This window comes from Dermacentor variabilis, chromosome 11 (assembly GCF_050947875.1).
Source record: "Dermacentor variabilis isolate Ectoservices chromosome 11, ASM5094787v1, whole genome shotgun sequence".
Lineage (NCBI taxonomy): Eukaryota > Metazoa > Arthropoda > Arachnida > Ixodida > Ixodidae > Dermacentor > Dermacentor variabilis.
Genome location: NC_134578.1, coordinates 112,577,725 through 112,600,400, shown reverse-complemented (window position 1 = coordinate 112,600,400; position 22,676 = coordinate 112,577,725). Strand labels below are relative to the sequence as shown.

Here is a 22,676-nt window from a genome sequence, read left to right as displayed (position 1 = left end):
CAAAAGTTTTCGGGCTGCAGCCATTTCACCTGCCTGTCACGCGACGTCACAAAACTGCAAAAACTCACCGCGTCAACGTGACGTGTACGCATTAAAGATGCATTATTATGCCGAACAAAACTGAATTTTTTTCTTTATAGCCGCAGACTGCCCCGTTCCGAATGGAATAAAAGATGGCTGCCGCCGATCGCTCAGGCGCGGGCTACTCGCACCTGCCGGAGAACATGGGTTTATTTGCGATAATACAACTTCTCGCGTGGGCATGCACCGTTTTCGAGCACTTTCGGCACGTTTACGTCAAATTCTGTCAACTCTTCTTTGCTTAGGATCCGTTTTAGCGTCATTCTCAACCTTCCGTTGCATGCCGCCGCGATTTTCGACCAGCCACCGCAAGTTAAGTAAGGGAAAGAGCGCCAATCGCAGACGCCAGCACCACCCTCTTCATCCGGTTATCGATTTTCAGTGCACTGGCTCTGCCTCATTGAATCCCTCTCCACTTGAGCTTGCTCCTCGCCTCTTGTCCGCCAATTAGATACGACAAGCCGCTGAGTGTAGGCAATGCTATTCGTTTTTAAAGCAAACAAAAGTGACCTCTTTTGAACGAGGAGAGTATTTGATTCGTCTGTTCAGGCAACCCTGCGGGTGTCGCCCGATGCTTTTGTCGGCGGTTACGCAAATTTGAGGCCAGGAGATTGGTATCAAAACATATTGGAATAGCTTTAAGTTATAGGTCCCCTGAAAGACCTATATTGTAGTTTTTCTCTGAGCTGTTCGTTTAGGGTAATGCGTATTACATATCAGGGGCAGCGCTCGCGGACACAGCGTTCACATTGTCCTTTTGCGAGCGAGCAGAAGCAAAGGTAGCAGCTGTGCGGTGAGCGTTTTCCGCGTCTGCGGCCGAGATGTAAGCAACGCAGCAACACACGGACGGCGGCGGTCGCCTGATTTGGTCTGGGCCGTGTATATGCATACAGGGAGGATTGACCTGTTTTCTCTCCCTCGGTGCTTCTCGTCTCTTGGTTTCACTACGTATGCGGCACAAAAACAGTGTCAGGCAAAGGTCTGAGCGTCCGCGTCGGTGGTATAGTGGTTAGCATTGCTGCCTTCCAAGCAGTTGACCCGGGTTCGATTCCCGGCCGACGCAGGTTTTCATTTTTCTGCCTCAAACATTCTTTATTTACAGAAATATTTTACAATAATTTCATATTGCCGGGGCTGAGATATGCCGAAGACACCTAGAGATTCACAGAGAAGCTCGAGTACAGCTTAAGGACCAGGCAAAGAATGACGGAACCAAAGCCACAGGAAGAGAGCGGGGTGTATGAGGGAGTAAGCGAGTGATGATGTTCTAGTTCACATTAAGGAATTCTATAGCATTAACGAGAGGGTGGCAGGTCTTGTTGTGAAACTTAATAAGAGGTACAAAATGAAGATTGTACAGGTCTACGCCCCTACATCCAGTCATGATGACCAGGAAGTCGAAAGCTTCTATGAAGACGTGGAATCGGCGATGGGCAGAGTGAAAACGAAATACACTATACTAATGGGCGACTTTAATGCCAAGGTAGGCAAGAAGCAGGCTGGAGACAAGGCAGTGGGTGAATATGGCATAGGCACTAGGAATAGCAGGGGAGAGTTATTAGTAGAGTTTGCGGAACATAATAATATGAGGGTAATGAATACCTTCTTCCGCAAGCGGGATAGCCGAAAGTGGACGTGGAGGAGCCCGAACGGCGAGACTAGAAATGAAATAGACTTCATACTCTGCGCTAACCCTGGCATCATACAAGATGTGGACGTGCTCGGCAAGGTGAGCTGCAGTGACCACAGGATGGTAAGAACTCGAATTAGCCTAGACCTGAGGAGGGAACGGAAGAAACTGGTACATAAGAAGCCGATCAATGAGTTAGCGGTAAGAGGGAAAATAGAGGAATTCCAGATCAAGCTACAGAACAGGTATTCAGCTTTAACTGAGGAAGAGGACGTTAGTGTTGAAGCAATAAACGACAATCTTGTGGGCATCATTAAGGAGTGTGCAATAGAAGTCGGTGGTAACTCGGTTAGGCAGGATACCAGCAAACTATCGCAGGAGACGAAAGATCTGATCAAGAAACGCCAATGTATGAAAGCATCTAACCCTACAGCTAGAATAGAACTTGCAGAACTTTCGAAGTTAATCAACAAGCGTAAGACAGCTGACATAAGGGAGTATAATATGGATAGAATTGAACATGCTCCCAGGAATGGAGGAAGCCTAAAAACAGTGAAGAAGAAACTAGGAATTGGCAAGAATCAGATGCATGCGTTAAGAGACAAAGCCGGCAATATCATTACTAATATGGATGAGATAGTTCAAGTGGCTGAGGAGTTCTATAGAGATTTATACAGTACCAGTGGCATCCACGACGATAATGGAAGAGAAAATAGTCTAGAGGAATTCGAAATCCCGAAGGTAACGCCGGAAGATGTAAAGAAAGCCTTAGGAGATATGCAAAGGGGGAAGGCAGCTGGGGAGGATCAGGTAACAGCAGATTTGTTGAAGGATGGTGGACAGATTGTTCTAGAGAAACTGGCCACCCTGTATACGCAATGCCTCATGACCTCGAGCGTACCGGAATCTTGGAAGAACGCTAACATAATCCTAATCTATAGGAAAGGGTACGCCAAAGACTTGAAAAATTATAGACCGATCACCTTACTGTCCGTTGCCTACAAAGTATTTACTAAGGTAATTGCAAATAGAATCAGGAACACCTTAGACTTCTGCCAACCAAAGAACCAGGCAGGATTCCGTAAAGGCTACTCAACAATAGACCATATTCACACTATCAATCAAGTGATAGAGAAATGTGCAGAATATAACCAACCCTTATATATAGCTTTCATTGATTACGAGAAAGCGTTTCATTCAGTCGAAACCTCAGCAGTCATGGAGGCATTACGGAATGAGGGTGTAGATGAGCCATATGTAAAAATACTGGAAGATATCTATAGCGGCTCCACAGCCACCGTAGTCCTCCATAAAGCAAGCAACAGAATCCCAATAAAGAAAGGCGTCAGGCAGGGAGATACGATATCTCCAATGCTATTCACAGCGTGTTTACAGGAGGTATTCAGAGACCTGGATTGGGAAGAATTGGGGATAAACGTTAATGGAGAATACCTTAGTAACTTGCGATTCGCTGATGATATTGCCTTGCTTAGTAACTCAGGGGACCAATTGCAATGCATGCTCACTGACCTGGGGAGGCAAAGCAGAAGAGTGGGTCTAAAAATTAATATGCAGAAAACTAAAGTAATGCTTAACAGTCTCGGGAGAGAACAGCAATTTACAATAGGCAGCGAGGCACTGGAAGTCGTAAGGGAATACATCTACTTAGGGCAGGTAGTGACGGCGGATCCGGATCATGAGACGGAAATAATCAGAAGAATAAGAATGGGCTGGGGTGCGTTTGGCAGGCATTCCCAAATCATGAACAGCAGGTTGCCATTATACCTCAAGAGAAAAGTATATAATAGCTGTGTCTTACCAGTACTCACCTACGGGGCAGAAACCTGCAGGCTTACTAGAAGGGTTCTACTCAAATTGAGGACGACACAACAAGCTATGGAAAGAAGAATGATAGGTGTAACGTTAAGGGATAAGAAAAGAGCAGACTGGGTGAGGGAACAAACGCGAGTGAATGACATCTTAGTTGAAATCAAGAAAAACAAATGGGCATGGGCAGGACATGTAATGAGGAGGGAAGATAACCGATGGTCATTAAGGGTTACGGACTGGATCCCAAGGGAAGGGAAGCGTAGCAGGGGGCGGCAGAAAGTTAGGTGGGCGGATGAGATTAAGAAGTTTGCAGGGACGGCATGGCCACAATTAGTACATGACCGGGGTTGTTGGAGAAGTATGGGAGAGGCCTTTGCCCTGCAGTGGGCGTAACCAGGCTGATGATGATGATGATGATGCAGCTGGGAAGGCTATGTAATGCGCATAGTAGATAACCGGTGGACCATTAGAGTTACAGGGTCGGTGCCAAGGGAAGTAAAGCGCAATCGAGGACGGCAGGAAACTAGGTGGGGTGATGAAATTAGAAAATCTCAAGGCGCCAGTTCGAAAGACCTAGCGCAAGACAGGGCTTCTTGAAGATCGCAGAGAGAGGTCCTCGTCCTGCAGTGGACAGATGAATAGGCTGAAACTGTTGCTGCTGATGATGACGATCGTCCTCGTCACTATCGCTATCCTTCAAGTGTTACACGTCTTGTTGAGCACCAGTGCGCCCAATAAATAGGTTTGAGACTCAGAGGATGGCAGTGGCTGGTTGTTCAGTGTCACTACTTTATTAACATTATTAGTAACAATATTAATAATAATAATATTTGGGGTCTTACGTGCCAAAACCACTTTCTGATTATGAGGCACGCCGTAGTGGAGGACTCCGGAAATTTCGACCACCTGGGGTTCTTTAACGTGCACCTAAATCTAAGCACACGGGTGTTTTCGCATTTTGCCCCCATCGAAATGCGGCCGCCGTGGCCGGGATACGATCCCGCGACCTCGTGCTCAGCAGCCCAACACCATAGCCACTGAGGAACACCGGCGGGTTTGTAACAATATTGTAACAATATTGTGTCACAACTTAGCACAATAGTACTTTTATCAACACAAGCAACAAGTGAATGTAGAAAAGTAAATACACTGTACGTGTCGCTTGTTACGTCTGCAGCACTGCATTTCTGAACCACAAGTAGGCAATTTTTGGTGGGCAGGGCTTTAGCGTTCACCGCACTACTCCTGGCAATTTATTCCTTGCAGTGGAAAATCGGATGCCACGTTGTTTAATTAGAGTCTACTATTACAAGGGGTTAAGGCGCAACAAAACATCGTGGAAACTAGCTTATCAGAGGTTTTAAAACGTTTTAGCAATAACCTAATTGATATAAAGAAAACGAAATAAGACTGCATACGTGCTTTCTTGTGTTGTTCTTAATAAATTTCAGTTGTTTGACAGTACTCGTCCTGTGTTTGTGCCATCATGTTGCCATCGTCTTCTTCGCTGATTTAAACTTTGAATCCATTTCAACCCGCCCAATTGATTCAAGCCTACCGTAGTTGGCGGTACGAGGAAGAACCTATCCACAGTAAACAAGTTCTTGACGTATTGTAGTACCTGTCGCATTTTTACTCCTTTAGTGATATTTAGCAAATTAGAGACCTTTTATAAGCCGACCATGGCATCTGATCTTTGCAGCTACGGTAGGCTGGAATTCGCACTATAAGTCCTTGTAGAAGCATGCGGCAACTGAGCAGCTTTACTCAACAGTAGTGGCGGGTGCAGGACAAGGAATCAGCGTTGATTCGTTTGACACGCTTTTACAAGCAGCGGTTGCTTATCCGTTGCTGATCTTAGTGCACGTGATACCAATGTGGTTCGTCATGCGCTTGAGGTTCTTCCCTCACGATCATCGTCTTCAAGAGTTGGCTTCAGAGACGGAATTCGGGGGAGGCATATCGATCTGGTGGTCTCTGGACACACTGGCTTCAGCGCAGGGTTGGTGGACCGTAGGAGGGCGCTTCGGCATGCCTTTAAGAACGTTCGTTGTGGGCAGCTGGCAGTTTCAATTCCTGCCCGTCTGGTTGTGGCGGGTCCGGGGTCGTTGCACCATGGGGAAGAGGAGAAACTGCCGTGTCCGGCTCATGATGCGCCTCCTGGGATGCAGTGGGGCGTCCTGATGACCTACAAAGTCCTTGGTCACGACTCGTGGTTGGGCCTCGGCCCCCGTGTCTAATCCTGCATGCAGGAAATACCTGCGCAATCGCAAATGGTCGACGTAAAACGTATCGGAGTGTGTTATGCGTCTCCGCCAGATAGGTCACAGGGCTGACTAGCCGTACTGCACGCCGTGCCGTCCATGACGCCTTCTCTTGCTTGACAGTGTTTCCGTATACCCAGTCTCCTTCCCCAAATGAAAGTCGATCTAGGTGCCTCATGCTCCCGTTTTACCGCTTCTCCCTTAATCTGCATGCCAACCCGAAACGATGGCCTCAGTAATGACAAATTCATGCGTGGCGTTCGTTTCAGAAACAGCTAGGCCGGAAACTTGCCTATTGCCGCGTTAGGTGTTGTCCCATTCACCAGCAAGAAGTCGTACAATCTCTCCCTCATTGGTCTGCTGTAACCTCCTTTGTTGTCGTGCTTCAACCACTTGCGAAGGATGCCCTTAAAAATTTGCTGCAACATTTCCGCAGCCGCGTCGCATTTCAGATGGTATGGCGGGCTGTACGTGCGCCGGACGCCATATGCATTGAAAAAGTCCTGGAACCCCTGCGATGAAGTCTGTGGGCCGTTATTAGAAATTACTTGTTCAGGAAATTTTGAAGCAGCGAATAGACTCCGCAAGTGCTCGATAGCTTTCGCGGCTGTAGTTGAGCGCATAGGAAACACTTCGATCCACTTGGAAAATGAGTCAACACCTAAGAGGAACGTCGATTCCTTTCTTAAGAAAAAAAAACCACATGCTCTCGCTGCCAGCAACGGGCGCGAAATGGCCATGGCTCGAGCGGAGAATGAAGAGCACTGTTTTGCATCTCTTGGCAGATGCTGCACTTTTTTACCGCTCTTTCTATGTCTGCGTCTAGCCCTGGCCACCTTAGCAGGCTACATGCGAGCATCTTCATAAGTTACACCCAAGGGTTACACCCAAAGACTTGCAATTTTGTTGGCATGTTAAAACGACTTCGTCATGAGACGCATACTGCTTCTAGCGATAGCTCCGCACATTAGTAGTGCACAAGTTCAGTCTCTTTGACTTGTGTTAGTCATCCTTCGAAGTATATCGGTAGACCTTGCTGAGCGCGCCGTCGTACTTTCTGGCTTTAGCAACATCCTTAGCCATCAGCGGGGTAGTTACAAAAACAGCGCGCGTATCTGTGTCATACATATCGGTTCCACTTGTAATAGGCAGTCTGGACAGCACACATGCAACTTCCATTTGAGATGCCTTTCGATATCTCAAGTCGTAGCGAAGAGAAGCCAGGGGGAAAGCCCATCGTTGCATGTGAACAGCCGCCAAAGAGGGTACCTGCTTCCGTGCTTCTACGAGGCCTATCAATGGTTCATGGTCCGTGACCAACATGAATGCCCACTCATAAAGGTAGGCATGGAACTTCTAGGCGGCAAATATTATCGCCAGCCCTTCTCGTTCCCTCAGGGCACAGTCATTCTGAGCGTCCTGGACGCAAAAGCAACAGTTCTTACAGCGAAGCTGTATACCTCTAGCCACTGTATGCATCCCCAGCACGCGTACCCTGGGCGCCTTGCGTCCGAACCGTGGACAGAAATGCCCAAACGTCTGCGCGCAGTCGACCATTTGGGGGAAAGAGTGTGGCGATGGCACCTGTGCACGTGGCCTGCGCTTCGGTGTTATAACGTCAGGCGTGCCAAAGGTGGCGGCATTGCTGAAGTAGCGGTTACAGCGGATACAGAGGAGGTACGCTGACCAGGGTGGTGCTTGAGTCGGCGTAGTGCGTCACCGTATAAAAATGTATGATTTCTTAATGTTTGCATCGCGTCTATGCAGCCTAAGTAGCTTCTTTCGTAATCCGGCCTCATATTAAAATTGCGGCCCCGCGAAGTTTAATGCTTCCACATCAAAAATTGGTTTGGAATGTGCCCTTCCAGCAATTGGGATAACCCCGAGCTTTTTCAATACAGTTCGGGAGTATGTGAAAAAGAACCTCGCTGAGCTCATACTGTGACGCATGACAGCTTAGAGCGAACGGTGGCATCGGATCATAGTAAGCAACTACCGTACTGGTCATGAGGAAGTTCTTCGTATCTCGAAACGCGAGAGCAGATTTCTTTGCCTAATTCCAACGCTTGGCCTTCTTCAAGAACTCGTAGAGCGGCGCAGCCACCGTCGCCAAGTTCAACAGGATCATAGTAAGCACATACCGGACTGGTCACGAGCAAGTTCTTCATATCTCGAAACGCGAGATCAGAATTTTCTGCCCAATTCCAACGCTTGGCCTTCTTCAAGAACTCGTATAGCGGCGCAGCCGCCATCACGAAGTTGGACAGGGTCATACTAAGCAACTACCGGACTGGTCATGAGCAAGCTCTTCCTATCTCGAAACGCGAGAGCAGATTTCTTTGCCCAATTCCAACGCTTGACCTTCTTCAAGAACTCGTAGTGGCACAGCCACCGTCGCCAAATTCGACGGGATCATAGCAAGGAAATACCGGACTGGTCATGAGCCATTTCTTCATATCTCCAAACGCGATATCACAATTTCTTGCCCAATTCCAATGCTTGGCCTTCTTCAAGAACTCGTACAGCGGCGCAGCCGCCATCGCCAAGTTGGACAGGATCATACTAAGCAACTACCGGACTGGTCATGAGCAAGCTCTTCGTATCTCGAAACGCGAGAGCAGATTTGTTTGCCCAATTCCAATGCTTTGCCTTCTTCAAGAACTCGTAGAGTGGCGCAGCCACCGTCGCCAAGTTCGACAGGATCATTGTAAGCAAATACCGGACTGGTCATGAGCAAGTTCTTCATATCTCCAAACGCGAGATCACAATTTCTTGCCCAATTTCAACCCTTGGCCTTCTTCAACAACTCGTAGAGCGGCGCAGCCGCCATCGCCAAGTTGGACAGGATCATACTAAGAAACTACCGGACTGGTCATGAGCAAGTTCTTCGTATCTCGAAACGCGAGAGCAGATTTGTTTGTCCAATTCCAACGCTAGGCCTTTTCATGAGCTTGTAGGGCGGCGCAGCCACCGTCGCCAAGTTCGACAGGAACTTCGAGTGGAATGTTGTCACGCCGAGGAAAGACTTCAGCTCTGTACCATTCATAGGATCGGGTGCAACCTTTATCGTCGTTACTTTCGATCCCAGTGGCTTGATTCGCTGCGCTGAAATTCCCTGGCGCACGTAGCGGACTTCGCTGCAAAACAGCTTGCTTTTTTCCATACACAGCGTCACATTGTAATCCGGAACATCTGTTCCAGCTTTAACCGCTATTCACTCACGCTCGAACCTCCAGAAATGGCATCATAAATGTAGCACACTACTGGACAGATGCCTTAAAAAGCCCATCCGTGAGACACTGGAAAGTGGCAGGAGAACTTGCAACGCCGTAATTTAGCCACTGGTATTAGGAAAGAGTTTGATGTGTGTTTAGAGATAAAATCGCCTTCGCATCTTCGTGAAGTTCCACCTACTGGTAAGCGGCAGCTAGATCACGAACAGAGAGTACATTGGAACATGGTAACGTTGCGAACAAATCTTGTGGCAAAAGAAGAGGCTAATGCTCAGTGAGCAGCGTACGGTTCGACGTGACCGTGTAGTCACTGCAAAGTCCCACTTTACTCCTCCATCTTTTGATACCACCACCAAAGGAGTTGCCCAATCGCTTCTCGTGACCTTTAGCAATAACCCACTCCGTCCTAAGGCGTCCAGTTCCTCGGAAACAGCTTGCCTCAGCGCAAAAGGCAGTGGGCAGGCCTTGCAAAATACTGGCTTGCTGTTTGGCTTCAAATGAACTTGTACTTGATTGTTGTATTCAAATAGGAGGTTGTGGCCAAGTACTGCAACAGGGTGGCCAATCCTGCTCTTGGAGGATTGACAGAATGAGAGCTCTTTCTGGATTCGGTTGATGGTGGTGCATGACCGTTGTTAGTAGGCGGAGCGATTTGTCTCGCTACTTCCAATAATGAACGAGACTCTAGCCTATTAAATAGCTGCGGGGTTCCTAGCACCTTACCACCTTCTTAGAGGGACAAGCGGCGCCTAGCCGCACGAAACAAAGCAATAACAGCTCTGTGATGCGCTTAGATGTCCGGGGCTGCGCGCGCGCTACACTGAAGCAAGCAGCGTGCCTTTATCCCTGTTTGAAAAGACTGGGTAACCCGTGGAGCTTCTTTCGTGATTAGGATAGGGGCTTGCAATTGTTCCCATAGAATGAGGATTTCACAGTAGGCGCAAGTCATAAGCTCGCGTTGATTACGTCCCTGCCCTTTGTACACACCGCCTGTCGCTACTACCGATTGAATGATTCATCCTAATCCGTAAAAAAGGGGACGCCAAAAGACCTGGAAAATTATACACCCGTCATCTTACTGTCCGTTGCCTACAATGTATTTACTAAGGTAATCGCAAATATAATCAGGAACACCTTAGACTTCTGTCAACCAAAGGACCAGGCAGGATTTCGTAAAGGTTACTCAGCAATAGACCATATTCACACTATCAATTAGGCGATAGAGAAATGTGCACAGTATAATCAACCCTAATATATAGCTTTCATAGATTACGAGAAAGCGTTTGATTCTGTTGAAACCTCAGCAGTCATGGAGGCATTACGGAATCAGGGTGTAGACGCGCCGTATGTAAGAATACTGAAATATATCTATAGCGGCTCCACAACCACTGTAGTCCTCCGTAAAGAAAGCAACAAAATACCAACAATGAAAGGCATCAGGCACGCAGATACGATCTCTCCAATGCTATTCCCAGCATGCTTACAGGAGGTATTTACAGACCTGGATTGGGAAAAATTGGGATAAGAGTTAAAGCAGAATACCTTAGTAACTTGCGATTCGCCGATGATATTGCCTTGGTAAGTAACTCAGGGGGCCAATTGCAATGCATGCTCACTGACCTGGAGAGGCAAAGCAGAAGGCTAGGTCTAAAAATTAATCTGCAGAAGTCTAAAGCAATGTTTAACAGTCTCGGAAGAGAACAGCAGTTTACGATTGGTAGCGAGGCACAGGAAGCGGTAAGGGAATACATCTACTTAGGCAAGGTATTAACCACGGATCCGGATCATGAGACTGAAATAATCAGATGAATAAGAATGGGCTAGGGTGCGTTTGGCAGGCATTCTCAGATCATGAACAGCAGGTTGCCATTATCCCTGAAGAGAAAAGTGTATAACAGCTGTGTCTTACCAATACTCACGTACGGGGCAGAAACCTGGAGGCTCACCAAATGGGTTCTACTTAAATTGAGAACGACGCAACGAGCTATGGAAAGAAGAATGGTAGGCGTAACGTTAAGGGTTAAGAAAAGAGCAGATTGGGTGAGGGAACCAAGGCGAGTTAATGACATCCTAGTTGAAATCCAGGAAAAGAAATGGGCATGGGCAGGACATGTAATGAGAAGGGGAGATAACCGATGGTCATTAAAAGTTACGAACTGTATTCCAAGGGAAGGGAAGCGCCGCAGGGGACGGCCGAAAGTGAGGTGGGCGGATGAGATTAAAAAGTTTGCAGGGACAACATGGCCACAATTAATACACCACCGGGGTAGTTGGAGAAATATGGGAGAGGCTTTTGCCCTGCGGTGGGCGTAACCAGGCTGATGATGATGATGATGATGATGATGATGATGATGATGATGATAAACTTGTCCTTTTCAGCCCTTTATCAACCCCTTCTCTGATGAAAACACGGCCACAAATTTCTTCTTTTTATCCGTGGCATGGTCTCGCTGCACAGCCTGAACTTCTTGTCAGTTCAATTTAAGCTCTCTCCGCCAGTTTCGACCAAGCAGATATGGCAACTCTCTTCCACCGCCATCTACTATCACCACAGGCAAAATATCAGTTTAGTCATCGTACTGGACTCACACGTTCACCGCCCGCGTTCATGGCCTTTGTACTTGCGATACTGGCAACATTAGAGCGTGTGACCTTTATCGTAACGGAAGAACTCTAAGGGCTGAGTCTTGATTCGACAGCTGTTCTCAGCAGCACGGTTGCCTTGCCCCAGAAGATTAACTTCTTATGCTGAGGGCCTTTTCAATCTGGCCTGGTGCTCTTCTTACTTCATTTCTTGTGCCAGTTCGGAGGCTAGTTCATGATTTAACGCGATTTTTCACGCCTCCTCGAAAATCAGTTGTTCAGCTACGAACACCTCACGTTCAGTGTCGGCGCAGCATAACCCGGATACTAACTAGCCTGTCGCTAAGGGCTTCGTCGAGAAACTTGTCAAGCTCGGAACTTCATGCCAGGTTCTTCAGCTGAATAAATTCGGCTACTGTCTCTTGCCCAAGTTGCACTCTTCTGTTAAATCGGCCCCTTTCCGTGATAGCGGCCTTTCGGTAACTGTAGTGGGTTTTCAGCAGAACCGTTACCTCGTCATGCGTTCTGATGGCTGGAGGGTGCGGTATTAGCAGGTTATTCAATACTTCATCCAATCCTGGTCCTACTAAAGTGAGGAATAGTTAGCCACATCATTTGGCAACACGTAAATCTCAAATCTTTCCAAGTAGGACAGGAAGCTCTGGATCGTTTCATCAAAAGGATCACGTTTTCCCCAACTTTGCGATTGCAGCGCCGGCCAGGCAGTAATCGTCTTCATCAACAACAGAAGAAGCAAGTGGGAAGCCACCGCGATATCATGCTCGTCGCCAGTAAATGCAGTAGCGTGTGGCACCCGAGTAGCCGTACGGAAAAAGAAGGGATCAGTGTTTGTTCGTTTTGACACATTTTTATATGCCGTGGTGGCTTATCCGCTGCTGAACTCATTGCGCGTGATACCAAAGTGGCGCTTCGTGCACTTAAAGTTGTCACAGTCCTGCATAACTAAGCAGTTATGCTTTCATGGTGTGTTAATGGTGCAGCAAGTAAAGTTGACTTTCAAGGGATGATTTGTGTGTAGGTTTATATGTGACACTAAAAGATGCTGTGCACAAAACAGCGTTTCACCACCATATACATAAAAACAGAACAGTCAATAGTTAAAAAACTCTCTCCCAAGCATCTCAGAAACGGCTTATGCACATCGACAGCACCATAAAGACTGTTTGCCGTGCGCGCTCTAATTTCGTAACGAAAGTGACTACTGAACGCGCTGGGCCACCGGCACCAAAGTAAATTGATTACCTTAGGTCGAAATACATCCCGTGTGGAATAGTAAGCTTATCATCTTAGTACCAGTTGTTCTATTATTATATTTGTAACATGATGAACGGCGCAAGGACCAGATAAGAATTTGAAAATAAATAGATGGAGCTACTGTTCAAGGTTTGCGTGCATGCGAGTTTACTGCAGAGGTGATGTGACTCAGCATTTTCTACCGGCTTTCTTTTACGTCCCGCGCTTGCCAGTAGCATTTGACAAGTGTATGTTCTCACTGTCTTGCTTTGTTTTTGGGTCTGCTTGTGTTGTGTTCTCGAAAATCTTACTGGTGAAATCCATGTCCCTTTCTATTACCCCTGCTTCACAGAAGAACCAACAGCAGTACCCTCGAATATTTCCTCTCAGTGAGAACTATCCACCAAACCCCATTTCCTTTCCATGTTCCTCCAACACTTCGACCTGCCATCCCTTAACGTTACGAACCATCCCAGTCTACTCCTCCAATAGACAGGGACCGTAAACATTTAGGGAGAGGGGAGTGAGCTAAGCGTACATAAAAGAAACAATGAGCAAAGCAGTTGCAACCCTGACGAAGATAAATCTCCATAAGAAAAAAGACGCGTTATATTCAATTGCATCTCAAAAGAAAATCTACTGAGGTAAGGAACTCAATAGAAACACAATTAGTGTGACGATTTTTGTAGGCGTTGGCTACCGCGACATTCCTTTGTTCGACTGCTCTTCCTTTGAAGGCTCCATATTCCTGGTAACCTCCGTTTTGTGTGTGACAGAGATAGGACACATAAAGGAGAGAGAGGGAACAGTGCCATGTGTCTTTTGTTTACGTGCGCTACTGTATTCTTATTGCATCCACAATGGCGCTGCAGGTAAGCGCCTTATTTCAGTTAGAGCAGCCTCCTAGGCCCTTTTCTAGGCGCTTTGAAACTCCGAACGCTGTTTGAGTCATGGAGTTGCACTGGTCTTATTGTGCATTGTAAAATGTAGCCGCTCCTAGCACCGGCCTAAGCGTGCGACTAACTTTTTTCCCTTTGCCGCTCTACAGATTTACTATAGCTGTGGCAGTGACGGCGCAAGTCGATGCAAGTCGCGCTATGCTGGTGCAGTAAGCCAACAAATATTAATTGAAGCGTCCAGTGTGCCTGCGGCACTGATTCTACAATTATACATTAAGAAGGCCACATAAACCCGAGGAAAATGCAACAAATTCAAGAAGACCTATTACGCAAATGCTAGGCACCTAGTGTTTAGCAGCTCTGTATAAGTTTTTTTTTACCTAGTTCCTTTGTCGCACATTGCAGTGTAGGCTCTTGCATAATATGTGCACAGTTAGGATGGCCTAGCTAAGCAAAGGCATCTTGTGGTATTTAATTTTTTTCAATGTTAAACCGCGGAGTGCTCGTTAAAGGGATACGCGCTCATAGGCAAAAAATATTAACAAATAATAAAGAAAGAAAGAAAGAAAGCCAGAAAGTTACAATTGGAAGGTATGGAGAGTTCATATAGATAACATCAATTACTGAATCACTGCAGTGATGACAAGAGCAAGAGATACGTCGGTGCAGCGATGGCTTGCAGCAATCTACCAACGGGAAACGCGAATGCAAGCCCCGCGTTTACTGTTTCTTACCCGGAACCTACGAGTCACACTTCAATACACGCTAAACGCGCTACGATAGTAGGTGCGCCTCGCCAGGCTCGTGTAGTGTTCCTGCATATGGTCACGCAGGGAGCGGAGCGGGAGCATGTACGGAGACACTCGGGCTTCAGGCTTGGTTAGAGTTACTGCACTGCATATACAGTAACTCTAGGCTTGGCGTGGCTGCCGCGCCACCTAGCGGAATCGGAGTCACTTTGTCGAGCTGCGTTGAGCGCGCACTCCACGATGGGGCGCAACGTCCCCACGTCGCGGGGTCAACCGAATAGGCGGGAGAGAGGGAGAAAAGTGGCCGACGCGCTGTCGCTTGGCAACCGCGTGGCGCAAGGGCCCACACACCCCAAATCAACACCGGCGGCGTGCTTTCTCGCTACCTGGTAGTACGGCCGGCAGCTATGGCCGTGGACTGGGATTTGTTGCGAAGCCCCGACGAAGAGGACCAAAAGGACGCCTACGAACACGTGCTGCAGGCAAGCAGTACCTCTCTTTTCCACTGCTTAGATAGTTTCTGTGCAGCAAGAAAGAGAGGTCCACGTCCTGAGTCATCTCTAAGTTAAGGTACCATGCGCAGCTCTGTTTACATGTAAATTTAAAGCTAACAATGTCAAACGTTGCGTTATATCGCTGATAACAACGCTGATTACACCAGTGCCACTCAACGCGGTACCTCCTTGGCTAAGCCGTTGCAACGCTGAGGCCGAAGTTTAGGGCTCGAGCCGGGCCGCTGCATCCGTGTTTCGATGAGGGTTTCCCTCAATTTGATTTTACGCTTTTCCTTCCATGCACCGTGAAAACCGGGAAATCTTACCATTTCTGGTAAGATTTATAGGTGGAGTGCCACTCGGCCCTCAAACTCAATGGCTGAAACATTGCAATTTAATTGTTATCCGTGCCCAGACACCACGTCGCCGCTCCTGCGACGCCGATACGATCAAAAATGGGCGTGCGCTTGACGATACACGGCGTATTCGCAAAGCGGTTCGTCATTGCTGTTTGGTATTGGTTGGCCGATTTCACGAGTAATATGATGAGTATCACGATTGGCTGGCGTCTTTTCTTACGAACAGCGTTATCGTAAGAGCGTTTTTCGGTAACACGGGCCCTGGGATGCTAGCAGGACGCACCCAGTTTCTCGCTAGCCTGAGATAGCATGACGGCAGTCAGTGAACATAGCGCGGTATGTGGTAAACCAGTGTACATCAAACTGTGGTGATAAAGCCACGTACGTCAGCGTTGCAAAACGGAGGACTGGGCGATGCTACGCGCCAGCGGCGCGTCAACTCAATATCGCAATACCGTGACTGTCCTGCTATCTATTACATACTCAGTGCAAGCCGCTTACCACAACTTTCTTGGGCGCGTCACCGGTGTGTCTCCTCTTTGGTACATTATATGTCTATCCGCTGTTCCTTCACAGTACAACGCAGTGTGTAATAATTTGCAAATTATTTCGAACTACCTACACACATATATTGCGTATTATGAAATGCCGCTAAACTAGCATTAAGTGCGTAATAAGAATACATCAAAACATTTATTCCATAAATTACTTGCACGGGTAATGCACTGAATGGAATGATAAAGAAATGAAACAAGGCGCCTGCGGTTTTACCACGTGACTGCATTTTTTTCTTTTTCTTGCGCCATGAGGTAGCGCGCAAGTGATGATAACCGAAGAGTGATTTTAGATAAGCCACTGAAACTGGAGCCGTTCTGAAGGTTTTATGTCTTCAGCTACACATCAGAGCGCGTCGCCAGAGCTGCCGGAGATGCCGGACTTTGCTAAACTCGGGCCGCCGCCTTGCACAAGTGCGTTCGTGTCGTGTTTCGTATTGCGTCAAATAAAATTTGGACGGAACTCGCTAATATTCTGTTCTTTTTTTCAAACTGCGCTATTGCAATGACAGATCGCATTCACTAATAACATGAGGCTGGCAGCTGTTCTTACGAGCATTTCAAGCGTGAAAGCTGTTTTGTTAAGACGGGCCGCAGTCTTCATCTCATGAGACGTCGGTGAATATCTCCACGTCGTCAACGTTTCGTAGTTTTGCAGTTGCCCCACCTGTGTCATCGCCCTTCAGTGGAAAATGTGCAGGAACCCATTGGTGATCTTTCCCTTGCAAGCGAATAGTGGTCCCCGTCGTGAATAGACTGACAAAACGTAGCTGTACATGGCGACACGTTGAAAGATTTGGAGATCTCGCTTGTTTTCGAAATATGGGCGCCCACCGGCAGCGGTGGGTTCATGAACTTGCTTGCTGTCCCGCCTCTGAAACAGCAGCGGCCTTTCCTGTCTTGCGACCCTTGCGCTTCCTGCAAATTGTTGCATCTGCCAGGGAAACGACTGCTGTTCCTTCAACGTGTGTTAAGCAGAGCTTTGCGGAATATTGTGTGTCGGCCTGTGTTCGCTCTGCAGGTAGAGAGTTTCACGCAACGCAAGTGACATTTTTTTTTGAATAGTGGACCGTGCTTAACGGATGAAACCCAGAGCCTAAATCATCGCATTCTTGAGCTATCGGAAATACCTCTGTAATGCGCCTAGTAAGGCAGTTATACGAACAGCACTGCAACAATTTAACAATGATTACAGCGGATAAGTTGTATGTATAGTTCGGGGAGGCGATCACCTTGCCTAATTCTTTAAACAGAATAAACCCTCACGTGTTCTTTTTTTCTTTCCTCTTTAACTTGAATCTTTCAAATATGAAACACTCCCACAGCTAGGATTTTTCTCTCCGGAAGACCAGAAATATGAAACGTTCTCCGAGACAAGTACCGCGTGACTGACAAGAACCAGACAGGCCCATGTCAGCAACTTGATTATGGAGATGGAAATCCGCTGCGGTTGCAACTGATCTGCGATGACTCGCACCAGGAAGTTGTCGGAACTATCTTGTCTTCCTGTATCGCGGCCAGAACGCAAATTTTGTTCTCCGAAAGCTGACTTTTGAGCGCTGCAATCTTGGTCAGCAGTCGCCCATTCTATAGTAGCGACATTGCTCCTTTTTTCTACTTCTGCTTTCTTTTTCCCGAGCTTTTGCGTCAGAACTACAAAGTAGCGCCAACAAAGATAAAGGATGACACGCGCTGGTGTTGTTCCTCTGAACTTGCGTTCTTGAATTTTTTAACGCTGTTCAGCAAGGCAAATCTGTGTATGTAATTTTTATAGAGCTCGCAAAAGAACGTTGCGGGAAACAAAGAATAAAAAATTACATACTGTGTGGGTTTACGTGCCAAAACCTCGACAGTATTATGGGGCATATCCCGGAGTTGGGGACTACGCATTAATTTTGACTGCGAACGGTTCGTTAGAGTGCAGACGACTGCGCACAGTGTACGACCGTTAACCCATTTTGTCCCCATCAAAACGCGGCCGCCGTGGCCTGCGATCTCACGAGCGACCTCGTGCTTAGCAGTGCGATGCCGTGGCCGGTAAGCCATCGCTGCGAGTACTTAAGAGATCGCTTAGAAATGCAACTTCGTTGGTTGTTTTTGAAAACGCGGAGCAAACTTAGCAGGTTGAACGTTAGTTCCCAATTGTTTATCTCTGTCCGTGAGAAATGTTTCATAGATGAGCCAATTGCGTAGCAAGAAGTATTCTTGGGAGCCCAACTTTATTCTGAATAATATGCTGATAACCTTATGAAGGCGCTCATATTATGTCAGGTTCTGAGAAACACGCTAGAGATAGAGTGTGTCGCTTTTCTTTCTTTTTTACTTTTAACAACAGCGTTTATAGAAATGCTACAAAATGTATTAGGATCACCTGAATAATCATGAACCCTATTAGTCGAGTTGCGTCAATTAGCCTTTTAATTACAAAGTTTACGGAAAAGTTTGTTTGGGAAGTTCTAACGGAAAGTGTCACAAATGTGTTTCCCTGTACGTGCTCTAAAGTCCATGTTTCCACATTTCACACACCACATCGAGCCTCGTCAACAACAGCGGAGCTAGTAGCAATCTATGTGTACGGAAATGCGTGCAAGAGGAGTTGACCACGTCGAAGATTACGGTCCTTGCGGACACCGGCGCCACCCTTAGCAGGCTACGAAGGAGTGACACTACTTGCCCAGTTGCTCACAGTATTTATGACGCGGCCAACAAAATTCCATCTTGTGGGTCATCTCCGCTTGCCCAGTGGATACCTTGCCGTTTATGTAGAGGCTGATCGGCTGGCTTGAACCTGGCCTGATGGCGACTGTGGCTGCCGGGAAATTTTGTGCACGTTTTATGACGCTCCTCTGCTGATTTGCCGCCACGTCCTCAAGAAGCACCCGGACCACCGTGTCGCAAGTGGACCTCTTCCATTCGAACCGTCTTCGCGGTCCGGGCTTTCCTGGTGGCTGGCCTTGCACAGCTAATAAAGCTAAGGGCTGCCTGCGTGAACGTGTGTGAACGTTTACAGCCGCAATGACGTGTGCCCAATCCACGGCGTACGTCTTGCGGTCGCTGCAACACACTTGAGCACCCGACATCGGAGTGTCCCGCTTTCATCACCACGTCGCTACTGATGCACTGTCATCTGCTTGACCGGCGGTGTGCGACACTTGACGAAATTTTGTACCCCAGTGGTCTTGAGTCTCGACGCGACGAAGTTGGCCGCGCTGCCCTTACTTTTACAAAAGTAACTTCGATTCCCGTTTGTGGCTTATTTCTTTTTTCTTTCGAATGAGACGACCTAAGACATTATTTCTTCTTATTTTTGACACGCTTTCAGTAAGTAGCAGCAGCACTCTGTTTTCTTGTCATTGTTCGGCTTTATTAAGTGAGGTCGGTCATAGTGTTATTTCTTTCTTCTTTCCTGCGCTTCAGCTTAGGATATATTTTTATGTTTCTGTCTCCTCTACCTTCCTGAAGAGTAGGCAGGCGTTGTGCCTCTTCAAGTGGCAGTTATAATGTTTCTTTCGCTTTCCGTTTCATCTGAAGAGCATACATATCTTGAAAACAAATAGTAATAACAATACATTTCACAACCGTCATGTAAGCCCAACTAAATGGCGTCACATTATTGGCTCATTTCACCTGATTACACAACGAATACCGCCAGGATCGGCTCTCCGTGCCACCCCTTTGCGACGTAGTGCGGCGGAGTAAATTGAAGGTCTTCCACAATCCGCGAACTATAAAAAATTTGGCCCGTCTCGCCCCTACTAAGGGGGTGATTATACCGCCAGCTGCGATGTGCGCAATGAGCCATTCGGAATCAGCTCATGGGAACAAAGAAGTGCGAGGGCGGCCTAATTAAAAGCCACGCGTTTACGTCACAGAGAGATTGGCTGGAGGGCGGCGACGCTGCGCGTGTAATCAAGTAAATTGAACGACAAATTTGGCGGCGGGTATTTTGGTCCACATGGACATTTCGACAGTTATAAATCCGTCACTAGATTGTACAAGAATTCGCTTCAGCTTTCCTTTATAAACATGAGCGGTACTATTGATAACTAAGAAGTTAATGTATTTGCTTTTCATTTTCAGTAAAGGGCTTGATTAGGCATTGCAAATGATGTCCTCCTTGGCAGACGATTTATCTATAATGACGTATTTCCAGTACACTTTCTGTAGGCCTTTCGTTTTAAATGTTCGAAGTAAAAAAGAAAACAAATACTCCGTATACGCGAGCGTGAAATGCTTCATACGCGTAGTGTAATCATGTGAGTTTCAAAATTCAGGAATACATGGTCCTTGCGTTCGGTGTGATATCTTTCGCGAACGAACGCTGAGATTGTAGGCACCAGGAAATATAGCCGAAACGGGCAATGTATGGCGTCTGGAAAACTTTTAGACGCTGCCGTGCGGGTGCATGTTCAGAATCACTAAGATGCCCGGAGTCCAATCTGACTAACCCATCTGATCATTGCAAACAACACGCCCCCGAAGACATCAACTTGACATGGGTCGCTGCTCGATCTAAAACATCGTCTTTGATTTTAAGAGTGATCAGTGTCTAAGCAGGATGCTGGTGCTTTGAACACTAAAACCTTACGCCGTGTGTAGATGGCGAGAAAGGAAAGAAAGAAAGTGTCTACTGTAGCAGGCGTTACAAAAAAGTTATGGCACTTTTATGACAACTTTCAAGGCTTTCTAGATTGAAGGTTGGTTTTATTGAGGGTTTTATACAACCAATGTGTCTGATACAACCTGATACATGCCCTGCGGGACGCTAATATTGGTGCGCGAATCTATATTCTGAAATCCACTCCGACGTGTTGATGAGTCATTAGTCTTTAATGAGGTTATTTCGGAAATTATATCGACAGAAATTCGAGCTTGTGTGCTCCTAATGCGGCCTATTTCGCGCATTTACATTCTCACAGATCGATCCCAGCGAGTTGGATGACCCGGAGGATCTACGAGAGATCTTCGACGCGGCACGGCAGATTATGAAGGTACTGTGGGGACAAATTCTGCACTTACTTTATTCTAAAGACCCTCTGATATTTCGAGAATTCTTTATTGTATGAACATTCCCAAAGGGGGCGGGACGTAACAATATAAAAGAAGGGCTTCTCGGCATTGGTGTTACAGATGTTGCATGGAATCATTTGCTCTTCATATTTTGCTACACCTGCAATTCCTGACGGACTACTGGCGGCTTTTCGTTTGTCTTGCATCTAGTTTATTTATTTACCTATAATATATTTATTTAAATGCATATATTACCCAGAGGCGTTAGAGATAGGAGTGGCCAAAGAATAATACGTCTGTCTGAGCATTTAAAATGTACAATAACCTTGAGTGGCAGGTTTTAATGCGGAATATTTGAAAGTGGTGATGGCGGAGGGGGAAAAGTAGTTGAATTCATTAGCTGTCCTTCGGATAAATGAGTCCAAAAAGAAGTTCGTGTAGAAAAAGGGGCGTGAACTTTCTTGTGGCGATTATTGCAAAATGAGCCATAATTTGACTGATTGCAAAAAAATGGATAGGTGGGCTATTTGGTAACGCATATTAATAAAAACTTCGAGCGTTAAAAACACGAAAGACGGAGAGAAAGAAACACACACCAGAGCGCGTGGGGTGTTTGTTTCTTTCTATATGTCTTTCGTAATTTTTAGCGCTCCAAGTTTTTATTTTTGAGTGATTAAGGACCTGAAACAGGGTTTCGGAGAAGGCTAGTTAGTGCACGTTTATATTACGAATCGCATGCCACAACTATACCGGAACAAGTCTCTCTCGCTGCTCACGCTTTTGCTGTTTTGTAATGCAACAAGTCAATTAGTAGTTCATTCTACGCCTTTGCAAATCTCGCTTCTGCGAGCAATTAAGGATAGCTTCCGCTTTGCTTGGTTTAGGATTTCTTTCTTGGCTCGAGGTCTTCGTAATACCGTCCTGGAAACGGGCGCAGGAAGTTATGTGGGTGAGTAATTTTATCGTGACTATGGTGTTTGCATTGCGAACATGCACAACGAATGTGTCAGTTTACTTTTGGCGAACCCTTTACTCCATGATTCAAGGACCTGTCAAAGTGTAGCTATATGAATAGTAATAAAAAAAATAGATGACTCTCAGTCATGTGAAGTCAAGCTTATCTACAACTTGTCCATAGTACAGTGTTGAAGGCCATCCTGGCAAGAAAGCTTTCTGAGTAGACCTTGACGAGCCCAAGGGGCCATCACCAGCTAACAGAAGCCGCGAACATTACCTAGAGCAATAACTATAGGGCAATGATCAGTGTGCTTAGTAGAAATAAGCACATGAAATATTCCTGGTACATAAGGTGATAATGTTGAAGCTCTGTGGAATTTTTTTTTTTAAATAGCATGTGAGTGGTAGCGTAATACTTGTCCTTGAGCCGGATTATTCGAAGAAGCCCGCCAGCATTACTACCACATGACATGGAAATACATATTTCACTAATTATCAAAATATTCGCTAATTAACTTCCTAAGTCATTACATTACGGCTCATGTTGCAGTTTACGAATATTAGCGGATGAGCTTGCAAGACGTATTCACTCGATATAAACTTCCAGGATGACGCCATTATGGGTATATTATTTCCCAAAAATTACATTAATTAAATTATGGAGTTTTACGTGCCGAAACCACTTTCCGATTATGAGGCGCGCCGTAGTGGAAGACTCCGGAAATTTGGACCACCTGGGGGTTCTTTAACGTGCACCTAAATCTAAGTACACGGCTGTT

General features: G+C 46.6%; 1 protein-coding gene and 1 non-coding gene across 2 annotated transcripts in view; both read left to right on the top strand.

Annotated features, from left to right (window-relative positions):
• The first annotated feature begins 1,072 nt into the window (after positions 1-1,072).
• TRNAG-UCC (transfer RNA glycine (anticodon UCC)) lies at positions 1,073-1,144 on the top strand. Its single transcript has one exon. It is a non-coding gene; the product is annotated as a tRNA-Gly (tRNA).
• Positions 1,145-14,880: 13,736 nt separating this feature from the next.
• The window catches only part of LOC142563433 (uncharacterized), a 148,208-nt gene continuing 140,412 nt past the window's right edge, over positions 14,881-22,676 (top strand). Inside the window, exons 1-2 of the mRNA XM_075673988.1 lie at positions 14,881-15,005; positions 20,850-20,921. Of these exons, the coding sequence (XP_075530103.1) occupies positions 14,931-15,005; positions 20,850-20,921 (147 nt within the window). The 5' untranslated portion in view covers positions 14,881-14,930. The remainder of the gene's footprint in view (positions 15,006-20,849; positions 20,922-22,676) is intronic.